General features: G+C 32.7%; 1 protein-coding gene across 1 annotated transcript in view; it reads left to right on the top strand.

The window, feature by feature from the left end:
- The window catches only part of LOC129216809 (uncharacterized), a 101,652-nt gene that overhangs the window by 14,460 nt on the left and 60,651 nt on the right, over window positions 1–26,541 (top strand). The window contains exons 6-12 of the mRNA XM_054851026.1: window positions 8,307–8,383; window positions 9,977–10,043; window positions 10,787–10,864; window positions 11,717–11,793; window positions 13,320–13,414; window positions 14,846–14,987; window positions 17,436–17,507. Of these exons, the coding sequence (XP_054707001.1) occupies window positions 8,307–8,383; window positions 9,977–10,043; window positions 10,787–10,864; window positions 11,717–11,793; window positions 13,320–13,414; window positions 14,846–14,987; window positions 17,436–17,507 (608 nt within the window). The remainder of the gene's footprint in view (window positions 1–8,306; window positions 8,384–9,976; window positions 10,044–10,786; window positions 10,865–11,716; window positions 11,794–13,319; window positions 13,415–14,845; window positions 14,988–17,435; window positions 17,508–26,541) is intronic.

The raw sequence follows: 26,541 nt of genomic DNA, 5'->3' as shown, positions 1-26,541 counted from the left end.
ATTATAGCAAAGAACAACCAAAACCACGCTCACTTATATGTAAATACAGTGACTCCCAAAAGCGTTCGTACACCTTGAAATTTTGCAGTAAAACCAAAATAACGCAAAACTGAATTCGAATATGAAGTCCAATTTTTTTTTACACTATTCTTATGACATTTTAAATAAAACCCAGTAGTTTTTTTTTCAAAATATTGCAAAATTTTATTTTTGAAATTTGTCAAAAAACGATGAGACAGAGAAAAATACACCACAAAAGTCATCGTACACTGAAATATTTTCGAATAATTTCATGATTAAAATTATCATTTTATTATTTTTGCATTATAATGACACTGTAAAGTCATTTGCCTTTAATTTTTTGTTTATTTATTCCCTAATATTCTGCTTATTATTTTAAAATGGCAGGTATGCGTAGAAAACAACAAACAAGATTCAAAATTTGATTTTTTCCCCTCACAGTAGCCATAAATTGGTTTGAAATATTTCTAAATTAGTTAATTTATACCATTCTATAGTGAAGTGCTTGATAAAATGCTTTCAAGACAAGAATCGGATCGAAAACAAGGTAAGAAAAGGTCAACTGGCAAAGTTAACAAAGCGTGTTCAGAGATTTACAGTTAAAAAAATTATGAAAAATACACATTTGAGCGCTGAAAAAGTTTCTACAGAATTGAATGAAACATTTTACGTTTAATTTTCACCTAAAATTGTTCGCCAAGTTCTCTGATTAGCTGGATTAAAGGGGACCTCTTACCGCAGAAATTTTCTTGTTCGTGCGAAAAACAGTAAGCTTACGCTTTTCGTCGTAAAATCAATGATAAATAAGCTCAAAACGTTTGGAACAACGTCTTGCTTATAGATGAAAATATATTCAATATTTTGGGTTCAATTGTTGTGGAATTGTCAATAGAAGAAAAAAATGAGGATTTAATCTTAAGAACTTAGCTGGATCAGTTAATCAGGACGGTGAAGGTGTTGTGTGAGGGTGCATGTCAGCATCAGGACTTGGTAGTTTGGAATATTTTGATGAAATAATGAATCATGCTGTTCCTTTAATTATTTTAAAAACCAATTTTAAACTCTTAGCCAAAAATTTGGTTATCGGAAACAATTTTATTTTTTATCAAGAAAACGATAAGAAGCACACGGTGTTCAGCGTTTGCGTGTAGGTCCTCGAAAATTATCCTAAAGTTTAGAAAATACCCAATTTATCTCCAGATTTGAACTTAATGTACCATATTTAGAGATATCTGGGGGGCTAGATTACGAAAATATGGCTTTGAAACGAAAATAGTGCTAGAAACAGAAAGGCTCGAAGAGTGGTTGAACACTTGCTTAGAAATTACGGAAAAAAAGAAAGAAAAAAAGAATGAAATCTATTTCCAGACGTTTAAAAGGTGTTGTTGGTATGGCATGATATTCTACTAAATAATAGTTTTGTAAAAAGTTAGATTATTTACTAATTTTTTGACATTTTTCCAAAGTGTACAAAGACTTTTGTGACATAAAATTTCTGGCACTTTTTGGTTTTTGATTTAAAAAAATTAAGTTTTAATGTTTTATTAAAAATTTTCGTGTAGTTTTGTTAAAAATAGATCATAGATGTTACAATTAAATACCTATTCTGAAATATTAATTCTAACCAATGCATAGGGACCTATTTCATTGAAAGTCGCAGGTGTACGAACACTTTCGGGAGCCACTGTACATTAATTTCCCTAAGCCAGAGGGAAGGGGGTTCAATTGCCCCCTCGTGATCCCCCTAAATGATGGGCCTGTCCATAAGAGTTCTTACATTTATATAAACTACCTCATTAAGATTGTCAATATCTGTTAATACCAAGAGTTCTGAGAGATTGAACTCCAAAATCCTCCCTCACTGTGCTCTAGTGGTTTGCATCCACATTTTTTTAGATGCTATAGTAAGAGCAAACCTAACCTTGTAGTATTATGAAAGCTACGCAGATCCTAATCACAACTTTGACACTGCCAGGGTATATTTGTCCTAACTGTAGTTTCTGTTAGTGCTCTTTTCCATATGTGACAGTGGTGCATCATACATTAAAACGAGCTGATGTGTGCATCACAAGACTTTGTTTTACTTCAATTTAAAAATAATAGTGCCTCAGAGTGAGCAAAAAAACACTTTAAATACTTTCATTCCAAGTCTGTTGCAAATCAAAGCAATGAAAGTATTTTATACTGATAAATTTTCCCAATATTGGAAATTTTAATGTAATTCAATGGTTAACTCTCCAAATATGGCCAAATTGAAATCAGATTTAAAAGAAAACAAAAAAAAAACGCCGAATTCGTCGCCAAGTTGGCAACAAAAAGCTTGGCGATATATTGCCAAGTGTTTGCCAAGTTATAGTACCGCTTGAGTTTACATTGAAATTAACAATGATTTTACCCCAAAAACATGTAAAAGACCCCCTTTGGAACATCCAAATTCAACCAAAAGAGAAGGTGCACAACTAGACCCCACTTGGAGTCAGGGTTGGCCGAATCGGACCCAATTGGGTTGGACCCAATGGTTTTTTTTGAAAAAACCCATTTAAAAAAACCCATTATTTAGCCCACTTTTGGTTTTTTTAAAATTTTGTGAGAAGTTTTTAAAAAAATTAATTAATTTAAATACTTTTACAATTTAAACTTCTTTTTTATTTGTTCTTCACCACAGACAATGAACACAAAAAAATGGATTTTGAGCTTTAATAGTATTTCTTAACTCTTAACGGCATTAAAAATATACTTCAAAGATTTTAAATAAACTAGGGGGCTATCGCCCCCTGCTCGCTATCGCTCGCCAACCCCCGGAACTGCTTACGCAGTTCCCTGTGGATCGCTTCGCGATCCATGCTCGCTTCGCTCGCTCGCTGTATGCCAATACATTAGCCTAGCTAAAATTTTCCGTAAAAATTAAAGTTGGTAATTGCATTTAGGTCACCATCCATTTAACCAATATGAAAATTACGTTCATAATGTTAATTTGTCTGCTTTAGCCAGATTTTCGACAGTTTAACTTTGCTGTATGTAAGATGACTGCCTTGGCAATGTGCACAACTTTACCATTATAGATACAAAAGTGTCTGTCATTGCTTTGGAGAGATTGCACTTCTACCTGTTGGTCCGCGGAAGGTATTTTATTTCCCTTCTACCACCCATTGGAAAACCAATGAAGGCATTCCCCTATCCGCCACCTGGGGACGCGCCCTCTAGGGGTTACAGGCTCCCCCGAGGGATGTATTTACATTATTTACACTCTTATATATTTACATATTTACACTCTTATATATTCTAATCTGAGAAAACTTCCTCATATACACAATTAAAAATGTCCCGTTTGGGAGCCACAACTGACACTGCTTCAAAAGATCTTGTTCTTGATAATGCCACATAGAGCTGGCCATGACTAAAAACAGGCTCAGAGAGCACCAAACATATTTTCTCAAACGTTTGTCCTTCTTGTTGTTATTCTGAATCCTTGCCACGTCACGAACAAAAAATGGTTTAACTAAAAACGCGAAAACTCGCCAAGGCTACTTTGCTTGCACAATACTAAAACTACTATAACCCTAAACAAATTTGGCGAAACCTTTCAGCTGAGAATAAAAGGAATAAAGTAAATTCTTTCTCGGTTATTCATTTTGAACTGAACTGTCGTACTGAAGCAGAGAATAGACGACGCTCAAAGCGCCTACGCGTTCAAAACAACATTGCCGATGAACATGATTGTGGAGCAATGTGTGAAGAATGCGAATTTTGTGGTGCTCTTTATTGGCAGAAAGAGCGTAATACTGCAAATAAATATACTAAATGTTGCCATGACGGAAAGGTGCGGTTACCGGCATTGTGTGACGCACCTGATCTGTTGAAGGAACTGCTGACTGAAAATTCCCCAGCCGCTAAAAATTATCGGCAGCGAATCAGAGAATACAACTCTGGAAATGGCTCGTCTTAAATTGGATTCAAGAACGGTTTCCTGCCTTCTTTGAGCTTTTCTTTGCTGATTAAGGTTGAAATGGGCCACAGCCCGACTCAAACTCATCTCAAAAAAAAAAAAAGTTCGTTGAGTATTCTGTGATTCAAGATTTCAAAACAACGTAGAAGTTTGTTTACATGATTTATCGGCGAAGTGTTGCCAACAGAGGTTTAGAAATTCACCCCTTCATTTGCCGGCACGTAAGAGAATTATATATATAGATGTATTTAACTTTTTTCTTTAACTGGTCAATAAATAACTCAACTTATCTTGATCAAGTCCTGTCACGTCTTATTTTCTCAATATTTGTAGATTGTATAGAGGAAACTAATCTAGTTAAAAGGCTTTCATGTAAATTATTTTCTGCTAACCAACACGTCACAAATCTCGAATAAACACAAGGTAATTTTTTTAGAAATAAACAGATTTTTCAAACGGTCTACAGAAAACAGAACAGGTACAGTATTTTCATTATTTTACAAAAAAGTTTAATATTTCTTACCCTGTGCACAGAAATAGAAAAACAGGCAACATAAAATTCAAAGAAATGTCTTGATTAAGCTGGAATTCAGTAAAAAGGGATTTAAACGACTTGAGGTTCTACAGTTGCATAACAAAATGCATATTTGCATAACAAAATGAAATACTATAAAGTAAAATGCAAAAAAAAAAAAAAAAAATGTAGTAATTAAAAACGAACAATAGATTTTATCACTCGAGAATTAACTTTGCCTTAACTGTTGGTAATAATGAAAATTAAAAAAATCTGAAACTTTAACATTCTTGGGTTTTTTCGTCTTTTATACTTTTCTTCAGAAAACTCTGAATTTTAACTAGTTTTCGAGCTTTTTACCCGAAGATAATTTTTACACTTTGTCCATATACTTATGCTACAATATGCTACAAGTACCCCACATTTTCCCTAAAAAAAGGCAAAAAAATCCACATTTCTTTAAAAAAAACCCAACTTTAGTTGGTTTTTTTTGGGTTTTATTTAAAAAAACCCAAAAAACCCGGGTTTTTGCCAACCCCGCTTGGAGTCGATGTACCAAATTTCAACTTTCTAGGACATACCGTTCTTGAGTTATGCGAGATACATACGCACATACATATGTACGTACGGACGTCACTAGAAAACTCGTAATTATCTCGGGGATCGGCAAAATGAATTCTTTAGGTGTCTATACGTTCTTAGGCATGTATCCACGTGTGGTCGTGTTGAAAAAAAAAATATTCATTCGGGGGCAAGCAAAATGAAAACTAAGGCCGATTTTTGAGTGAAAATTTTTTCACGAAAACAATACTTCCCCTTTTTTTAAAAGGAAGTAAAAAAATATATATATATTTATATATACAGTCTGAGTAAAAACTTTAAGTCCAGTGCACTTTTTTAAGAAATTGGACACACCTTAATCTTAGGATCAAAAAGTCACATGAGTGATAATTATTAACTTTAAATACAAGTAAAAAAGACAAAAAAATTTAATTGTAAGTGTTTCATTATCAGAAAATATTACATATCGATATTTGAAGCTGAGTAAAATCTTTAAGGCCAACATAGAAAAAATCATATGAGAACAAAAATTCAAATATTCATAAGCTTGTGTGGGAGCCATTCCTTCAAATTACTTCAAGTATTCTTGTTTTCATGAATGAAACTAGTTTTTGACAAAATTCGGGATGTATTTTTTACCATTCATCTTCGATGGTAGATTTCAGCTCCATTGATGAAGTAAAATTTCTCTCCTTTGCATAAACTCTTCTTGCTAAGTCACCCAATAAGTTCCCTATTGGGCTAAGATCTGGAGACTTAATTGGATATTTCAAAGTTTCAACATTGTTTACTTGGAGCCTATTTTTTGCACTGTTACTCGGATGGATAGATACATTGTTTCGCTGATATTTTCAATTTCCTCCAGCAATAAATTCAGCATTTGGTAAAAGATGACTTGGGAGGACATTTTGATATGCTTGCGAGTTCATTTTACCTGAAACAAATGCAACTGAGCATACACCATTGTAAGCAAAGCACTCTCAAGTTCTGACAGAGCCTCCATCTAATTGGCGCTTGTAGAATATTCCTTTTTCTTTTCGTAAATCATGTCAATAATACTTCCGTCTGTTTGGTCCATCCAAACTCCACTACTTTTCGTTAGAAAAATTATTTGTATTCATTGGTTATCTCAGGTCATGATTTCGTAGCTAAAGTTGAAACGCTCTATATTGAGCATTTTCAATAAATGAGGTTTAAGCAATTTTGCAGCATTAATAAAATTTCCCCACCTTCTAATTGTGTTATTTATCGTTTTTGACAAACATTTAAACCTATCATCTGAATAAGTTTCCTGGTTAAGTACTTTTTAGGTAATGTAATAATTTCCAAACTTTTCTTCCATGACGCGAGGACAAAGCTTTAAGTTTTCCCGGGTTTTCTTTTTACCCTAATTGTGTTTAAATCAAACAAAAATGTTGACTTCAGTCTTCGATCTTCCTATTTTTTCGCAATAGTACGCCTACTTATCCTTGTTGAAGAAAAAGCTTTAATCTTCCCTCTTTCTTAAACAGTTAACTTTTTACCTTACGATATCTTCACAAGTAGAACAAAATTTTTGGAGAAATAAATCACAAAACTGCAAGTTGAAGGGTTTCCACAATCTTGTTAACTGAGGTGACATTTATTACAGTATAAGTACTTGCAGTTTTTTAAAAATACTAGTGGCCTTAAAGATTTTACTCAAGCTGAAATGCTAATTTGAATAAATCACTGCTTTTCTGGTTATTGCATGCTTTACAAATCCTGTCTGTTGCGTTATTTCTTACCAATGAACATTAATAACTAATAATATAATAATATCAAAATCCCTTTAATTTCATTTTCCTTTTTTCAAAGAAAATTATACTGGCCTTAAAGTTTTTACTCAGGCTGTATATTAATTTATCATTTCCCCCTAGTTTATCATACCCCCCCCCCCTAGTTTCTAGAGTAGCATAGCTCATTTATTGATTTCTGTATTTTTCTTCATTTTGGGAAGCTCTTAACATCAGGATTATTAGATATCCCAATTGTTGTGTAAAAGCTCAAGACCAAAACTTGGAATTTGGTGACAAGAAGCAATTTTTTTTTTCCTAAATGCTCTTTTTTTATGAGCAAAATAGAAACTAAACAAAAAATTAGCTTTTAAATTGCTACTCATGAAAAATGTGGACGTAAACAAAGGCTAATTTGACTGATTCAATATAGTGTAATCAAGTGTTCATCATGCAAGTGAGAAATTTTTTCCTTTTTAAGTGAAATGTGTGTGTGTGTGTGTGTGTGTGTGTGTGTGTGTGTGTGTGTTTTCTGACAACGTAAAATTTATATTCACACTCACAATTTCACTCATCTATAAATTATTAACTAAGAAAAAAAAAGGTTGAAATTTTTGGAGGTAAAATGGACGTATGATAACATTTGTGGGGTTAGGTAGAGTGGCGACCAGGTGGTGAAAGATAATAATATTTTTAGTTGCCACTTTTTTCCCTTAGTTGTCATGTTGCGAGTCTCTATCGCTAATCTTGATCTTTATTTAAAGAACTAGAAAGTTGCCCGTCATGGTATGATGGGTGAAAATTGTTTCTACATTTGAACGAAGCAATTGCCTGTTTGGTGGTATTTTGATAGTTGAAATTTTAACTTGAACACCAGCAGATTAACCCTCGTGTATAACTCCAGTAAATAGTGTCAATTCGCAACTCCAGAGCTCGAATATGCTGTTTTCACGCTGGGGTAAATTACAGACTTCAGATAGTTAATAGTGTAATTTAATTTCAGACCAGTAGAAAAGAAAGCTTCCCACAAACACTATGATAAATTACTGTCATTCACAAAGCGTCAAAGCAAGTTATAAGTTACAGCATTTGTTTGTTTTAGCTTTTTCATCCATTAGTCAGTGGCTGCAGCACCCCCTATAGTTTATTGGAGTTGCGAAATGTTTTGGTTCCTTTGCTTTCTTAAAATGACGGTCTTACCAGTAAAACTGTGAAGTTGCCGGATCAAGCTCAGCCTTGTCACAATAAAGCTTTTCCATGCATGTTAAACATTACCAAAACATATTATCAAATTATCATACGTGGCGCGAGTTTCATTGTTGAAACACGCGGGTTACTTTATCATCGGCTATTATTTATTATGAGGAAATAGAAATACAAAGAATTGATTCTCTCGGTGTTTTTACTTCATTATCAATTAAATATTAAAGATTAATAATTGCTGCCCGAGGAAAAAAAATGTTTTTCAAAGAAAATTCTCTGTGAGTATATGATGACTTTTTCTCCACAGAGGTTATGAATGCCAAAATGCAGCAGGCTAAGTTTCAGCAGCAACAGCAACAACAACAGCAAGTGATAACATCCCAGGTAAATAAATGCCTTTCCCTCACAGCATTGAAGAGAGGAAGGAAACACTTTTGTCCGTATAAATTGCTTTGCTGTGATTTTACTTCTCCCACTTTTATTGCATTAACCTTTAGTTGAAAATCTGTTTTTCACTACTTTTTTTTTATAAACACTAAAAGTTTTTAATATTCAATATCAAATTGCTCCCAAACAGAGTTTATTAATTTAAATCAGCTTGATTTAAATCATGGTTAAAATCAGTTGATTTTATTTTTATAAAATAATTTTGCATTTTTAGAATGTACTGCTCTAAATTTAACTACAATACATTATTCTATCTTAACTTCAACTTTCAAAACTTCATAGATCCGTCTTTCTGTGTGTGCAGCAGATTTTCCACTCTTGCATATTGTGTTTACTCCAAAGTTACAGTTATTCGTATATTACATTTGTACAGTTATTTGTTTATTTACATGAAAATTTGCAGTTTTTCTTATACACCATGACTGATCTCTTGTAATTGTTCAACATATTATTTTACACTAACAAAGTACATGATGATGGAAACCTTATCTAAGCGTTATAACGCATAAATAATTTTTTAAAAATGTAATGAATAGTTAGAAAACTTATCTTAATTTAAAAAGTAAACTGAATGAATTCATCTATTACATGAAATATATTGTGTTTATAAATGTAAAGTAATTAATATCTACAAATTTTTGATGATTTAATTTTAAAAAAATCCGATTTAAATTAAAAAAAAACAATTTAAATCAAAAAATACAATTTCAATTTTAAAAAATCTTGACTTTTTTGATTTAAAAAAATTCTAAAAATATCACAAACCCTGCTTTCAAAAGAAAATTTTATAAATAAAATTGAATATCCATGCAATTCTCCTAAACATGCTTACTGCATAATAATGAGCCATCTTATCTTCCTGTGCTTTGAAGCCTGTCCACTCTCAGTTAAACTCATTAAAGTTGCTCTCTAAGATGGTAAAACGGATGTCAAAATGCTTTTGAAAAGAGGTTGTGTGTATGTGTGTTTGTTGGCTAGCCTGAGACATTGTTAGAAACAGTATCTGTCACCATGTAGTTCTAATTGAAAGAGCCACACATTCAATTTGTTCAAATTTTATTTGTTCAAAAAAAAAAAAAAAGAGAGAGAAAAGAAAAAAGGTAAAATAAATTTAATAAACAAATAAGTAAAACAAATAAGAAAGAAATGAAATTAATAAACAAATAATTAAAGCCAAAAGCTGGAAGTTTTGCATGTAGAAAAAGTTGAAATTAAAAATATTTTTTTCTTTTCAGATTTTTTTAAATTTTACATTTATTGCATCAAACAGGAAACATAAAGATATTAAAACATCAGTCATAGCTATTCTGATGCATGATAAAATCAGCTCTGAAAAATAAAATAAAATGAATAATAAATTTTACGATGCTTTGACGTATGGAAAGGTCACTGACAATTTTGCATAGAAAGTAAGACTTACAAGAACAGCAATCACACACTATAAGGAATATTTGACTTTTTTTGATAAAATTGTTGTTACTTTTATAAAGTTGTATTAATTTTGCAACCACATATTCTTTGAATCTATAGCATTCTGTGCAAGACAAGGAAATGAAGGATATGGTTGGACCCCCTATTCAGTTAGATCCTGATCTTGGTGAGGATTTCATTTTTAAAAATATATTAAACAATATTTCAAATCATGCGCTGCATTCATAAAATTAAAATATGTGTATTAATTTGTGCATAAAATTAAAATCTTTGATGTTCACAATCATATGCACTGGCTACTAATTTCTCTAACGTTTGAGATAGGAGTGTAATTCCAAAGTGTAAGGAATTATAATTTAAGCTGTTTGAATCAATAAATGTATTTTGATAAAAGTTACAAAATCTGAATTTGTATACATTCAGTTCCTTAGTCCCATAGCATTTATATTTAGTAAAAAAAAGTTTGTCTGTTTTATGACAAAAAATGATTGTATAATACAGATTCAAAACAAATAATAGCTAACTGGTAAAAACTTATCTTCTAGCAAATTAAGTTTTAAATGGTATTCTTTTACTGGGTAAACTTGTAATTTTCTGACGTTTATAGTCTTATTTAGCCATAGAAGTCTGAATTTTTCAACCTTTTACTTATAAATGTTTGGATGCTGAGACTATTTTACTAAATGTGACTGAGAAAACCAAAAGACTATAAAATTATAAATTTCATAGTCTTTTGGTTTTCTCACATTTTTCTTCAGCATTATATTTAATGTTTTAAACAGCCAATATATACAGGGTGCGGCTGGGAAACTTGCTGATTTGAAAAGTCAATAAAAGAAAAAATACTTTATATATTAATTTATTTCTTTTTATAATATATGACCATTATTCCTTATTTTTCATGACTAGATCTGAGTCCCTCATCATGGACAAAACCTGTTTACTTCAAGGAAGGAAATGGCGTGAAATTCAAGTTCATCCGAGCTGGTGAGTTATTCTGTTGCCTTAATTTGTTTTGGGTAATGTAATGTGTGTGAAAGGTGTGACTGCTGAATCCCTTAATTTAACACTCTAAACTCCCAATCAATCAATTTTGCCGAGTTCCTATTCTACTTTCTGATGCTACTTAGAAAACTTCCGTTTGGAATCTTCGGTAAGACTCATGGGCGCCCATATAGGGGGGCAAGTGGGGACTCGAGCCCCTCCCCCCCATTGGAAATCAGAATGTTTTTGCTTTCAGTACTTTTTCTTTGCAAATATGTAAAACATTTCTTCTCCAGCCATTAATGAATAAGTTATTAAAAATATCAAATTTTAATAACTCTAATCTGTCCTGAAATCGGTGTCCATGGGGAAACTATCCTGCTAAACCATAGGAAAAATATCTGAGCCCCCCCCCCCCCCCCCCCCGTTAAAATTTTGCATATGGACGCCCATGGTAATACTGGATGCCCTGTTGTTGATGTTGCATAGTCCATATCCGTATATTGTCTGTATAAAGTGTGTTTCTTAGTAGAAAAAAGAGGAAAATTAATACATTGAAAATAACCGAAAAAAACAACATAGCAAAAGTATTTAAGGTGAAATTAAGCATTCATTTTTATCATCTTTCAGCATGATTTTTTTTTGGATTCTTAATTTGTTACTCTTTGGAAGTTCTTACTTTTTGTAAGTCCCCCCCCCCCCTACTGAAAACATACATTGCCTACCATAAGGTTGCAAACAAAAAATAATTTGCTGTATGTGAAGTTTGAGCCAAAGTATGCAAATAATTATTTTGTAGCAGCTTTTTCCTTTTATGTGAAAATATCTGAATTCTTGTTTCTTTTCTTTTGATAGTGTGTGCTAATATGCAGAGGGTTTCGGATGCATTCATAGAATTACTGCATCGCTTGTTGTTCCTGAATGTTGATGAGGTTAGTTTCCTTTACTTTGCTAGATCTTTTTGAGTATTCCTTCTAAAGATGTAACTACTTGTTTTGGAGACATTGATGGCATGCTGACAGAAATGGGGAAAGTTGGAAACATTCTCGAAAAAATTTACAAAATATGAAAAACTCCTGAATACTTATTCGTTTTACTTAACTGAGAATGAAGTTTTTATCACAACTTATTGTCTTTTATTATCTGTGCATTAAATAAAATCTGTTTACTTAAGTCTTTTTTCTGTGTGTTTGGTTTTATTTTATTTTACTTTATAATTTGTTTATTTAATCATTTTTTGTGCATGTGCTTTCTAAACATTTTTCTTCTATGTATAGGATGTAATTTTTAAAAAAGTTGGCAAGTGAAACAATATCCAATCAATAATTAAACATTACAAATGAAATAAAAATTGAAAATATAGCAATTGTAACTTTTTTTGGACTTTTCTAAATTTGTTAATTAGGCATGTAATCTGTCAGTGTTGAAAAATTAAAATTCAGAAACCATTGAAAGTTTTAGAACCATTTCACATTCGTAGAAACATTTAATGTATGTTGCGTTACGGCATATATACCTCAGAGCTAGATTAGTATAAGTCTAAATATTGCAATTTCCAGTTCATTAGTGCATTACATGTAGAATCCTTTTTCATCCAGCCACATGAACGTAATTCTAAAAAAAAATCCTTTGTACTTTTGTACCAGTGTTAAAAAATCAAAAGCACCATCCTGCGTCAGGCAAACATTTTCCCTCTCTCTTGTAAAGTAGCGATTATGTGGCTTACGTCAGTCTGGCTTTGAGGTACAGCTATGTTATACTTTCAAAGAAAATTTTGACATTGGGGGTTTTTTTCCTTTTGTTTTTGCTGATTTTGAAAAATATGTTAGTTGGTGATTTTTCAAATGATAGGAATTTTTGTCTCTTGTTTTTTAGAAAAATTTATATGTGCAAAAAGTGCTGCATTAAATACTATTTTCTGTGACTGCAAATTAATTAAGACATTTGCTTAATTGAGTATCACTAAAAATGTGATCAGGCTTCCTTGAAATATGCTTTTATACTTCATCTTATTAGCTCTATGAAAGCATATATCTCTTAAAAGTCTGATTACATTTTGAGTGATACTAAACCAGGCAAATGTTTTTATTGTACTTTATTAGCTCTGTTGGGCAAATATGACATTTGTTAGATGTGTGACTAGCAGGCCCTTCATGTAGGTGTCAGGAGGCTGTGGTTTTGATAAATTCGTGTTTTTTCTTTATATGTGGGCATAGTTTCTGTTATTTTTCAATATTGTATGAAATGAGTATGTACATGTACCCTTTAACGGCCCCTGGAAATATGTGAAAGCACAGATTTAGTGACAAGTTTTCTGCTACTTTTTTTTTTTAGCAGAAACTAGTTTTTGCCATGCTGATTTTTTAACCAGTTAAGGCCTAGGAGTTTAACGACTTTGACAGAAACGTACCAAACCTGTTTAGAGCAAATAATTAGCTTAAACACTTTTCTTTTTCAGTTGCAGCTCATGCGTCGCAATATCTTGGAGTTCTGTGGTCTGGACTGTGAGCCTGGGACTCCAAACTATGTCTATAGAATGAGAATCTTATCTGTGTGAGTGATTAGCTTTTTCTTTAAAGTTTTTTTTGTCCAAAATAAATTTTTATTACTTCCTTTCTTTAATATTGCAAATATCCTTAAAACTGTTGATTTAGTGCTGTTTTTTTTTTTTTTTTTTTGACACATCATTTTTAAACATAAATTTCCTCGGATTATGCCACATTTTTCATGAAAATCCCTGAAGCTATCCCAAGTTCATTTACAGTACCATTTGTTTTCTACTCAAAAGAGGAAATACTTTATTTGTTAAGTTTTCTTGGAAAGAAGGATAATGTCAAATGATTTATAAGAATAAAATAAAATAAATAAATAAATATCCAATGAGGGTTTGTTAAATTTTATGAACTTCATACTTTTTATGTCTATCTGATTATCATGACAGAGTCAGGAAAGAGAAATTTCAAACTTCTCTCTGAGCAATTATGAAATTTCATGAAAATTGAAATATATTTAAAATATGAAAGTTGTTAATCAAGAAATTAATTTATGGTCTTGTTCTACTTTTTGTTGGATGTTAATGAATTTCCGATAACCAACTACTGGCTTAAAAAAAAAAATAGTTCTTGTAATACAAAAATTTCTGAAGATGTAAACAGTGACTGCCTATATTAGAAAGTGATTGCTAAGGACCTTTAACCTTCAAAATTTTCGACTTTCTAGAAAAAGATATATGTTATGCATAATTTAATTCTGAACAACTTGATACCTTATTTATTACGATAAGCAAAAAACTTTTAAAGTTATCGTAAAAATACATAAACTTTCCCCATAGAGATTTATGTTAACCGCAGCTGTTTCAGCCTCTTTTTCTCAGGTGCCGGTTTTTTGATTTGTCTACATGTTATCTCAGAACGTTTCATATATATTTCCATAAAACTTTTCCTGCATGTTTGTCTGGTTTATTCTTATGATCTGAACCTCTAAATTTTAACTAAAAATGAAAGTTATTATTAAAAGAAAAAATATTTTTTTGCCCAAATTTTTAGAAAATTTTGATATTAACCTATACAATTTCAAAAAAAAAAAAAAAAACAAGTAAATAATTTAAAAAATAATAATAAATTTATATTCAGATCATGAAAAAAAAAAACCAGACAAACATGCATTAAAACGTTTGCGGAAATATGTAGGAAACTTTCTGAGATATCACGCACTCAAAACGAGAAACCGACGAAACCCGCACCTGAGAAAAAGAGGCTTAAACAGCTGCTGTTAACATAAATCTCTGTGAGGAAAGGTTACCCATTTGTAGGATAACTTTAAAAGTTTTTTGCATATGGTAATGAATAAGGTATCAAACAGTTCAGAATTAAATTGTGCATAACACATATTTTTTCCAGAAAGTCGAAAATTTTGAAGGTTAAAAGTCCTTAGATCCCTTAACGTTTTTGACAAAAATGACTTAGATTTCTGTTTTATTTTCAGCCTTCCCATGGAGCAGCTGAAATTAATCTGCCAGGTTCTGTGCTTACCCACCTGGCACCGCTCCCGCCATTTCCTTACCGAGGCCATCATGGATTTCCTTGCAGTACCCAGGATATCTGCCATGAAAAAGAGAGGTGAGATTATTTTCCAACTTCTTCTCAAATCATTCCATTAACTCTTTTGTATCCTCTGAATTCTTTTCCATCTTTAGAAAATTTCACTTGAGTCCACTACCTCCCTTGAGTTTTGTAATGAAAACACTTATATTTTAAGTATGCAGCAGAACTTGAGTTAAATACGACAAATAATATTTAAAGACACTTAATTCTCATTCTGTAACCGAAATTTCTCACAGTGGGCTGGACTTCCAATTTGGTTATGTGTTTGCGGAATTTGTAAGAATCTTTGACATAGTTTTAAGAATCCTGGGAAATACTTCTTCCTGTGGAAATTTTAGAGAACTTTCTGTTTGTCAATACTTTTGCCAAATCAGAATTTCTTTCACCAAATTTAGTTATTTTTTTGCATCTCGCCTGGTGGCAAATGTTAATGCAAGACCTGATAATGTTCAGCAATGTTATATCTTTATGTAAAAATGTAGAGTTTAGTTTCTCTAACGCCCAGCAAATACAGTGACTGTTGAGCAGTCGATAGTGTGATTAGCATATGGAATTTCAACCCACTGGAAGATGCGGAAGATAATAGTAAAACTAGAGTGAAAAGCACTTTTTCACGTTACAACAAGTAGAAAAAAGGGAAAAGTCTCTGTTTTTTATCGTAAAAAACACCAAAGGCCACTGTGTCCCCTCTCGTCTTTCTAGGTATAAGGTTCAATATTTACACTGCTATGCAGCTAATCTCTAAATGATTAAATAAGTACTCTAATAGGTTCATATAATTAAAAATCAGAAAGTTCCTTTAAATTCCAACTAATTAGGGTTCAACTTATTGACCAACAAACTGCAATAGAGGCCACACAGGCCCCCTCCGTCTTTCTAGTGTTAAGTTGTGGTGTCTTGGAAGCCACTTTTTATAGAACAGAAGTGAGAATCTAGATAAACTTAACTTTTAATTTATCAACTGAAAGCAATGGAAATGAGCTTGTTGTCTTTGAATGAAATTTCCTTTCCACATTACTTGCTTTCTGTCTTGGAAAAATGCTCTGAAAATGTGCGAATTTGAACCGTATTTACTGTAGTAAAGATTGTTATTTTTTGTTAAGAAAAAAAAACTAAGCATATGTTACAATCGATAGCAATTCAACCATACTGAAACATAACCCTTACAGGTAAATGAATGAAATGTATTTCATATATTTAATTGCAACAAAACCTCTTCCAGTAAAATTGACTTCAGTTGGGGCAAACCTAACCTGACAGCATTGTGATCCTGTGATTAAGTTCTGCGTAACCTTCACAATGCTGCCTGGTTACGTTTGCCCGAACTGTAGATGGTAGTGACTCCAAAATCACTCTGATTACATCAGGGTTGGCAAAAACTCGGGTTTTTTTTTAAAAAGCCCATGGACCCAGGGTTTTTTGGGTTTTTTAAAATAAAACCCGAGAAAACCCAACTAAAGTTGGGTTTTTTAAAGAAATGTGGGTTTTTTTGTCTTTTTTAGGGAAAATGTGGGGTACTTGTATCATATTGTAGCGTAAGTATATGGACAAAGTGCAAAAATTATCTTCGGGTAAAAAGCTGGAAAACTAGTTAAAATTCAGAGTTTTCTGAAGAAAAGTATAAAAGACGAAAAAACCCAAGAATGTTAAAGTTTCGGATTTTTTAATTTTCATTATTACCAACAGTTAAGGCAAAGTTACTTCTCGAGTGATAAAATCTATTGTTCGTTTTCAATTACTACATTTTTTTTTGCATTTTACTTTATAGTATTTCATTTTGTTATGCAAAACTACTGTAGAACCTCAATTAGTTTAAATCCCTTTTTACTGAATTCCAGCTTAATCAAGACATTTCTTTGAATTTTAAGTTGCCTGTTTTTCTATTTCTGTGTACAGGGTAAGAAATATTAAACTTTTTTGTAAAATAATGAAAATACTGTACCTGTTCTGTTTTCTGTCGACCGTTTGAAAAATCTGTTTAGTATTTCTAAAAAATTTACCTTGTGTTTATTCGAGATTTGTGACGTGTTGGTTTGCAGAAAATAATTCACATGAAAGCCTTTTAACTAGATTAGTTTCCTCTGTACAATCTACAAATATTGAGAAAATCAGACGTGACAGGACTTGGTCAAGATAATTTGAGTTATTTATTGACCAGTTAAAGAAAAAAGTTAAATACATTTATTTAAAATCTTTGAAGTATATTTTTAATGCCGTTAAGAGTTAAGAAATACTATTAAAGCTCAAAATTCATTTTTAATGTTCATTGTCTGTGGTGAAGAACAAATAAAAAAAGAAGTTTAAATTGTAAAAGTATTTAAATTAATTAATTTTTTTAAAAACTTCTCACAAAATTTAAAAAAACCCAAAAGTGGGCTAAATAATGGGTTTTTTTAAATGGGTTTTTCAAAAAAACCCAATTGGGTCCAATTCGGCCAACACTGGATTACATTCGCTCTCTTTTCTAGTACCCCCCCTTGTTTTCCGAGGAGTGCTCCTTCACGTTCGATGGCGCCAAAGCCGGCAAGGACACCTTGCCTGAGGTATGTGCCATTTCCATGTTTCCCGAGGTATGTATTTTTTCCATTTAAATGCTACAAATTGTTATCTCAGAAGAAGTTCCAACCGAAGAATTTCGCTCTTGCTGCTTCAAGATGTGTCTGTGCCTACAATAATATTTCCTTCATCCTTCAGATAACACTTTCATTTTTAGAAGTAGAATCCTAGATCTCTGACTTAATCTTTTTGTTATCTCTGCCTCTGTATCTTTCCTCCTTTTCTGTTACTATACTGCCGTGCTAAGCACCAAAGTCGTATCTGCACGTTTTAGCAAAATTGAGATAATTTCACTGGGTGGTTTCTTGCAACATATTTTACCTAACAGCAATGTTTTATTGTCATTTATGAATGGGAAATAGTAAGAAAATATTTTGAAAAAGTGGCTTCTGAATTAAATGTAGGCATTAAACGTTTGTCAGGAATATCTTATTTTGAGTACAGCTGCAGCACTTTTTTGCTTAGCATGACAATATATATCTGAGAAAGTTTTTGTTTTGATTTTCCAATCTGTCCATATGTGTAACATTGGAAGACTGTTGAAAAAATGTAGACGTTCAAATTTGGTGTTTATACTAAACTAGCAAGTCGCCCGTCAAGGTATGACGGGTGTGAAAATTGCTTCTCTTCTTCAACATTTAAATGAAGCAATTGCCTGTTTGGTGATATTTTGATGGTTGAAATTGTAACCCAAACTCCAGTGGATGAACCCTAAACTCTAGTAGATAGCGTTCATAGTTGATCGCTTTTTCGTTTCTTCATTCCCCTGAAATGAGAGTCTAACCAGTAAAACAGTTAAGTTACCGGATTGAGTTCAGCCTTGTCACAATAAAACCTTTCCCTGCACGTTAAACATTACCAACACGCATTATCAAATTATCATGCTGTGGCGCGAGTTTCATTGTTGAAAAAACACGCAGGTTACTTTATCATCGGCTATTATTTATAAGAGAATTCTAAGCACTTCTATTATATTCAGTAAATTACCGCCCATTAGCCAGGGCTAAAGCAGAAATACATGAAATACACCGCCAGCTCAGTCATTTCCAGCCGAGGACTGCAGTTTCGTGCTTATTAGCACTCATCAGCCCGGCATAGGAAAGTGACTGAGCTGGCGGTGTATTTCATTCTTCTGCCCTCTTGGCTTCCATAAGAGGTTTTCCATCTCCAGCTCAGTCACTTTCCTATGCCGGGCTGATGAGTGCTAATAAGCACAAAACTGCAGTCCTCAGCTGGAAATGACTGAGCTGGCGGTGTATTTCATGTACTTCTATTACATTTCAATAATACAAGGTCTGTTCAATGATTTCCAGGGTAGTTTAAATCAACTCGTATGAGAAAAGTCTGAATGTTTGAAAATTCCCAAAGAAGCTTCTGTTTTCCTTTTTGTGCATCGTAACATTATTTTATGTTAAATAACACAGCGTTTTTTTTTCTTTTCTGTTTTTTTTTTAATTTATTTTTTTATGAGATACAGTAACAATTTAGTTCTTTATGTAAAAAACAGTAGTATAAAGTTAAGAAATGAGTTAAAACAGTTTGAGGGGTGTTTACAGATTTCCAAAATAATTGGGTATAGATTGATAAAATATTTGTATGCATACCCTTTAACACAACACGAAATTTTGACTTACGCGAGGAGTCTTGGAAAGCGTCCCTCGTGTAAGTTGAGACTCAGCTGTATATATCATCTGAAATTCGAAAATGTATTCAACTTTTGCCATTTAATGGTTACCCAGGTAGCATTAACTCATCGGATTTTGCTCCGCCGATCATCGACTCCTCCTAAACTCATCGCGTAATGCACGCTGATATCGATGCGATCAGAATCCGAGAACGGTTTTCGATGAACTGTTTTTTATCGGAAAACTATATCGTTACGATCAAATTTTCCGATGAAAATTTGCCGAGCTGCATTTCATCGGAAAAAAAGATCGTAACGATCAAATTTTCCGATGAAAATTTGCCGAGCTGCATTTCATCGGAAAAAGAGATCGTAACGATCAAATTTTCCGATGAAAATTTGCCGAGCTGCATTTCATCGGAAAAAGAGATCGTAACGATCAAATTTTCCGATGAAAATTTGCCGAGCTGCATTTCATCGGAAAAAGAGATCGTAACGATCAAATTTTCCGATGAAAATTTGCCGAGCTGCATTTCATCGGAAAAAGAAATCGTAACGATCAAATTTTCCGATGAAAATTTGTCGAGCAGCATTTCATCGGAAAAAGAGATCGTAACGATCAAATTTTCCGATGAAAATTTGCCGAGCTGCATTTCATCGGAAAAAGAGATCGTAACGATCAAATTTTCCGATGAAAATTTTCCGAGCGAAATTTCATCGAAAAACGAAATCGTAACGATCAAGTTTTCCGATGAAAATTTGCTGAGCTACATTTCATCGGAAAAAGAGATCGTAAGGATCAAATTTTCCGATGAAAATTTGCCGAGTTACATTTCATCTTAAAAAAAGTAGGTCGTTTAAATTTTCCGATAAAAATTTTCCCAATCTAAAATTTTTGGAAATCTCCCAACTGTTAAAATAGGATAAATTTTATTATTCGAATATCCGAATATTGATCAAACGTAAGGCTATACGGATCAACATTCAAGTTTGAGAATCGGAGGAAAAATGACTGAGACTTTGACTCCGAATCCGACTCCTGGATTTTGGAAGGGTTTACTCCAATTTGCTGCAAAATCAATTCAACTTTAACTCCACGATTCCAACGCCGATTACCTCACTGGAATTGCGAACAAAATGAGACTCCGGCTCTTGAATGATTTCTCTCTATCTCCAAAACAATTCCACTCCGTTCAATTTGACTCCCAAAATTACCGACTCCGACTCTTCACTAGCTGTGGCGCCATAAGTATATTCACTGAATAAAATTCTCACTTTCCGTTCAGAAATCTGTCATGGCCTTGCCACCCGATAGATGGCGCCACAAATGATTTTCCATTTAACACATTATTTTCCGCCATGGAGCGAGCATAACTTGTCTAGTGGTTAGCATATGAATCTCGTATTCCAGAGGACTAGGGTTCGATTCCCGGCTAGAGCGACTATGATTGAACTCATGAATCACGCTCATCAAAAGTTGTTAAATTAGAAATTAATTAAACAAGTTAATAAAAAATAATATATATTAAGTAATTCCCAAATGACGTCATCCGAAAATACCCCTCCTGCAAGTTTTCTTCCCACTGTTATTTTTGTTTCCTCCTTGCTTGTCCCTATATCGTAGTTGTTACTACTTCTCATCGTATTTTCATCCTAAATTCATCGCCTCGGAACAACAGCACTGCTCGTATATTGCTCCAAATTTCATCGTATTTTCATCCAAAATTCATCGCCTCGGAACAGCACTGCTCGTATATTGCTCCAAATTTCATCGTATTTTCATCCAAAATTCATCGGCTCGGAACGGCACTGCTCGTATATTGCTCCAAATCTCATCGTATTTTTATCCAAAATTCATTGCCTCGGAACAGCACTGCTCGTATATTGCTCCAAATCTCATCGGTATAGGGAGCAAAATTCATCGGATTCCGATGATCGGATTCTACTATTGCCGATGAGACATATTGGAGCAATTTCCGATGAAAACTCATCGGAATCCGATCATCGGCCGATCATCGACCGATCAAAGTTTGATCGGATTTCGATGAACGGCCGATCATCGGCCGATGAGTTGATGCTACTCGGGTAACACTTGGAAAATGAAGTGTAACATTTGTACTAAAAGACATTTTTCATGTTGATTTTCGTTTATGTCTCTGAATGGGGGCACTTATGATATCGGAGATTTTTCTCATTAATTTATACTACATAAGTTTTTTTTTTTACTCCTTAATTTTTAAAGCACAATTGCACGCTATGTTGCTATTAATTGGAAGCATTAATCGAAAACATTTAAAATATTTAAAAGTGGTATTAGATGTTTATTCTAAAATGGCAGTAAAATTTACATGTTTAATTTTTATATGAATAAGTAGATGAAGCTATAGTAATTTTGCAATAGTATTTTAAATGAAAATGTAGAAATCAAAATACAATCATATTTCTCTGCAGTGGTGTACTGTGGTAACTAAGATAATATAGGAAAAAAAGGGTTAACGATGATTTTTCTGAAGTGGAAGGCTGGTGATCAATATTAACTGATGATTATCATATTGATCAGTTGAACTCCCTGATTTATGCCAAAAGATGATTAACAGTTAGAAAAAGAAGACATTAGTATGATATACGTATATTTGTATTTTTGAATTGGGTTTTTGGCAAGTAATTTATTTATGAGTTAATTTTTGCGGGTTCAATTCTTAAACCGATTTTGGATATCGGTCATGATTGTGCTGTGTTGGTCACAGAACAGAAGTGGGATAGAGGACTGGGTGACCAGTGTTTGAGGATATGTATTTGTTGTAAAAAAAAAAAATCACACTTTGCGCATATGGGAAAAAGGAATGAACAGATTGACTTAAATTGCTGCACATTACTTTCATCTTAAAAGTTTTTAAATTTTAAAAATTTTCATTGAATGTTTTATTTTGTTTTGCTTTTTTTTTACTCTTCTTATGGGAACCAAAAAATAGGCAATTTTTATCATTTGATTTGGTTTTAATTATTTTCTCTTAGTTTTTATGAGAAAGTTGGTTAAAAATGCAAAATCTGTATGTGTTTTGTTGGAAATTAGAATTACTGGATTTCATGTAACATGCAAAGGATAAAGTTTGGGAAAACATCTAAGTTTTAAAATTTTTGGTGATAAATTTTTCAACTGCACCACTTACTCTCTTAGAGTAAGGGTAGCAGTAAGGGTTAAGGAGAGTAAAGGAACCCTTTAAGTAGAGTAAATGTACCTGCACTGCACTTGGGATCTCTTTCCTAGCTTCTACTACTACTGCTACTCAGGGCTTGATTTATAAATTTTAGGCAACAACAAATGGCCTGACATATCTGCTGTCTGTAGTGGCCTTCTTGAATAGCATAAGCAATGAAAATGCTTTAGAGGTGCTGCCGCATACCTTTTCTGCTAGTATGCTGTTAGTTTTTTCTTTAGAATACTAAAGTGTTTTCAGAAAAAGATGTGTATGGACTTAAATCTGTCTACTACCCCGGAAAAGCGAAAAATAACCCTAAAAACACCCGTTCAAAAAATATCAATGGCCCCATGACCCCTCCTCCTTTGTGGGCACTCCTATTTAGACAGAATTGAAGGGTTCAGGGCAAGAATTTATGCCACATGATGTGAATTTTTCATTAGACCTTTCAATTGTAGTCAAGGTGGATACAGAGAGATAATGCTCTCCCACTTATTTAGTTCTATGCTAGTGTGCCAATCAAGGGTTTGGGGAGGGGTTTTAGCCTTGAATATCCTTCTGTGGTTGCACTCTTGATTTTTATTTATTCTTTAATTTTGACCTTGATTATTCAGTGAGTATGATTTAATTTCAATATTTAACGAAAAGTTGTGCAAATAATGTACCACACTATGAAGTTAGTTTTTCTCTATTTATAGTTTGTTAGCAACAGGAAAAAAAAATAGATAAAAAAAAACATTAAAATGTCATTTTTACTTTCTTCTATATCTAATATATAGAAGAAAGTATTGGATTCGTGCAAATTTTCGAATTTCGAATTTTGACGGATTCGAACGTTTTAAGGTGTGCTGAGTCCATTTCGACTATTTTTGGAAAATGTCTGTCTGTGTGTGTGTATGTGTGTGTGTGTGTCACGTCTGTGTGTGACCAGTTTTTTGTGGCCGCTCTACAGCAAAAACTACCGCATGAAATTGAACGAAATTTGGTACACATATGTGCCCCTATGTGAACTTGTGCCCATTGGTTTTTGGCCCGAATTCCTCCAAGGGGGGTGGAGCAATGGGACGTTTTTTGAGTTACGCGTGCTTGCTATTCCTCAGGAAGTAACTGGCGGAATCAAACAAAATTTGGTCCATATGTTGCCCCTAACAGGAGCAGGTGCTGATTCAATTTTGGTGTCAATAGCTCAAACGGGGGTTGAGTTATAGAACGTTTTTTGTCGTCAATTGTTACTGCTGTATCTCAAGATATAATGAACGGAATCAAAAAAATTTTTTTTGACAAGTAGCCCTTAGTGGGTATAAGAGCTGATTTTATTTTGGTGTCAACAGCTAAAAAGGGGGTAGCGCAATCGCCCGTTCTTTTTTTCCATTGTGAGTGTCCTATCTCAAGAAGTAATGCAGGGTGGCGACAGATCAGGGAGATCAGGGAAAAGTCAGGGAATTTTGAAAAAATAGCAAAAATTCAGGGAAAATTGATCAAATGAAAGAAAAAAAAAATTTTTTCCTTGCAAAATGAAATACTTTAATTCCCTGCGAATTTTCCGCCAATTATTTGTTTCTAAAAAAGTAAAATTAATGAGGTGCGATTATACAGTGCTGCATATTAGTGCAACTTTTTTCCTCAAGGTCAAAGTATTCAATCGTAGGATGAGCTTCCTAAGATTGCGTATGTAAAGTTGTTTATTTTACCTTGCTTGAATTTTCTTTCCAAGCATTCCAAGCTACGAAAAAATAAACAACCCTACAGGCAGAGAGGAAGCCGTCATTAATGACTTTGCTGTCTTGCCTTTACTCTTGAAGTAATTAGCATACTACTGCTATCACGATTTCAAGAAAAAATCTTTGTTTTTTAAATTACTACTGGAAAAATCTTAAAAGTTATCACTTGGAGTGTTTAATTTAATTGTTAAAATTGAATTTTGACTTAAAATCATTTTTTTTTTTTTGCCACGGTTTGCATGGTGATTCGCTGTCACTTCAATTTACACGATGATTTTTTTTTTCAGAATTTAAAACTCCTTAATTTTAAAACCATATTCATATACAATTTGAAATTAATAATTGTTTTTGAATTTAAGTATTATTTGTTACTAAAGTAATCTAAAAATTTTTTCGATAACTAATGAAATCATTTGAAATTGAGTTGTGTACATAAGTAAATATTTTTATCATTTTTTAATAGTTAAAATGCTGTATTCATTCACTAAAACCTAAGTTCTTGATTAGAGAATAACTCAGTATGACTGGTCGTTGAAAGATTTCAATTAATTTCACATAAATATGTCTATTCTGCCGTGTGTAAGTAAAGGGCAGTAACTGCACATTTTTTTTTTCATTTTTGTCATCTATTATAAGTTATCTTTATTGTACATACTGGCTTATTTGGGTTCCGCTGAAAAAGGGGCGCAAAAAAAAAAAGTCTAATTCCTTTTCCTATTGTTAGTAGTGAATCCACCACACATTTCTTGAAATATCTGGAAAACTAATATCTGCAGATACTGCCGTTTACCTGCACACGGCTTATTTACGTAAGTAAAACTACATTACTTCTATACATTACCTATCAGTTGTTACTCTTGCAGCAAAAATTATACTGCTTGAAAATTCAGTTCAAGATTATTTCCATTTAAATTTTTTAGTTTTATCATGATTAGATATGTCTTTAAGAGTGATTTTAATAATTTCTTAGAATTCTTATGTTAACTGGTTCCTGGAAGTAAAGTATTTGTTTTAGATTTCCTACAATATTTCTCTGTCGATAATTTAATATACTATTTTTACCAAAAAAAGGATGCATCTTTTCAAAATATATTTTTAATTAACTGCTTAAACCATTCTAAACACTGCATTTAATTTAATATGCAATGCTTTTCAGGTAGGGCAAAGAAAGGAAACCATTCTCATTGGTAACGTAAATCAGGGAAATTTGGTGAACTTAATCAGGGAAATGTCAGGGAACTTTTTTTTCCAGTTCCTGTCGCCACCCTGTAATGCTACGTTCTGGTTGAAATTTGGAATATATGTTAATCCATATGTAAACAGGCTTTGGTTCAATTTTGACGCCAATCGCTCCAAAAGGTGTTGATTTTTTTTTTTTTTTTTTTTTTTTTTGCGAATAAAAATAGCTTTATTACTGCAACAATAAGAAAGATAAATCGTAATAGATTGTCGTCTGCGTATTTCTCGTGATTTTAATTGTATGGAAATGATCGCAAATATTATCTCAATGATTTAAAATTTTTAACTGTTGCCATCTTATGTTTGTTAATAAATAAAATATTTGTAATTAATTCAAGCAAGGCTTTTAAAGTAACTTTCAATTTTCGCTCTTTGTTTTGTTTTTACAATAATTCAGACATTGGGATGGTCGTCAAGTTTTTGCATGTGTAATTTTGTTTTTGTTAGGAATATTGCTTCCTCGTCAAGCATGGGGAGGGATCAGAAAAAGGAAAAATATAGAAGAAAGTTTCGTGATGGCCGCAACATACTAGTTTAGAGAGTCCAGTCAAATACAATTTTTGTATTTTTGTTAACTGATACAATGTTGATAACTTCTTCCCAACTGTAACTTCCAAATCTTTGAAAAGTGATTTTTTTAAAAATTTTTACTCTTCTGTACATATAATAAAATAAGATGTTTGTGTGTGTGTGTTTGTGGCGCGCATCCAGGGAAAGTGGTAAGGCCTAGAAAGCTGAAAATTGGTATACAGATGCAATTTTTGCCGATTGTGTGCACCTCGGACTTCGATTTTTGATATTTTTATCAGAAAAAAGTTATTCAATGTTTTAAATGATTTTTAGCAGTTTTTCGTACTTTTTAACTCGGAGATCCAAAATCAATTGCGCCAAAAAAAGAACTTTTGTACCAAAATGTAGGAAATTTAATTTTAAATTTGATGAAAAAAAGATTTTTTGCAAATAGAGCATTTTTTTTTTTTTTTGAATTTTTGAAAAAAACCTTTAATTTGCATTTTCCCCTGGGTTTACGTGTTTTCTAAACTCATCCCTCGTAAAGTATAAAAGCCTCTTCTCTAAAATTTTACTATGTAATAGTAAATATTCCGTCCTCATCAGAAAAAAAAAGTTTTCAAAAATATGCAATAGGTTTTTTTTTGCAATTTTTTAAATACAAAACGAAGATATTAGTTCTCGTGTCACCGAAGTTCTGCTGCCTGCTGATAGCTCCGAATATGAG

The sequence above is a fragment of the Uloborus diversus genome, chromosome 2 (genome assembly GCF_026930045.1).
Source record: "Uloborus diversus isolate 005 chromosome 2, Udiv.v.3.1, whole genome shotgun sequence".
In the NCBI taxonomy this organism is placed as follows: domain Eukaryota; kingdom Metazoa; phylum Arthropoda; class Arachnida; order Araneae; family Uloboridae; genus Uloborus; species Uloborus diversus.
Note: the sequence above shows the minus strand (reverse complement) of the source record. Positions and strands in the feature narration are given on the sequence as shown.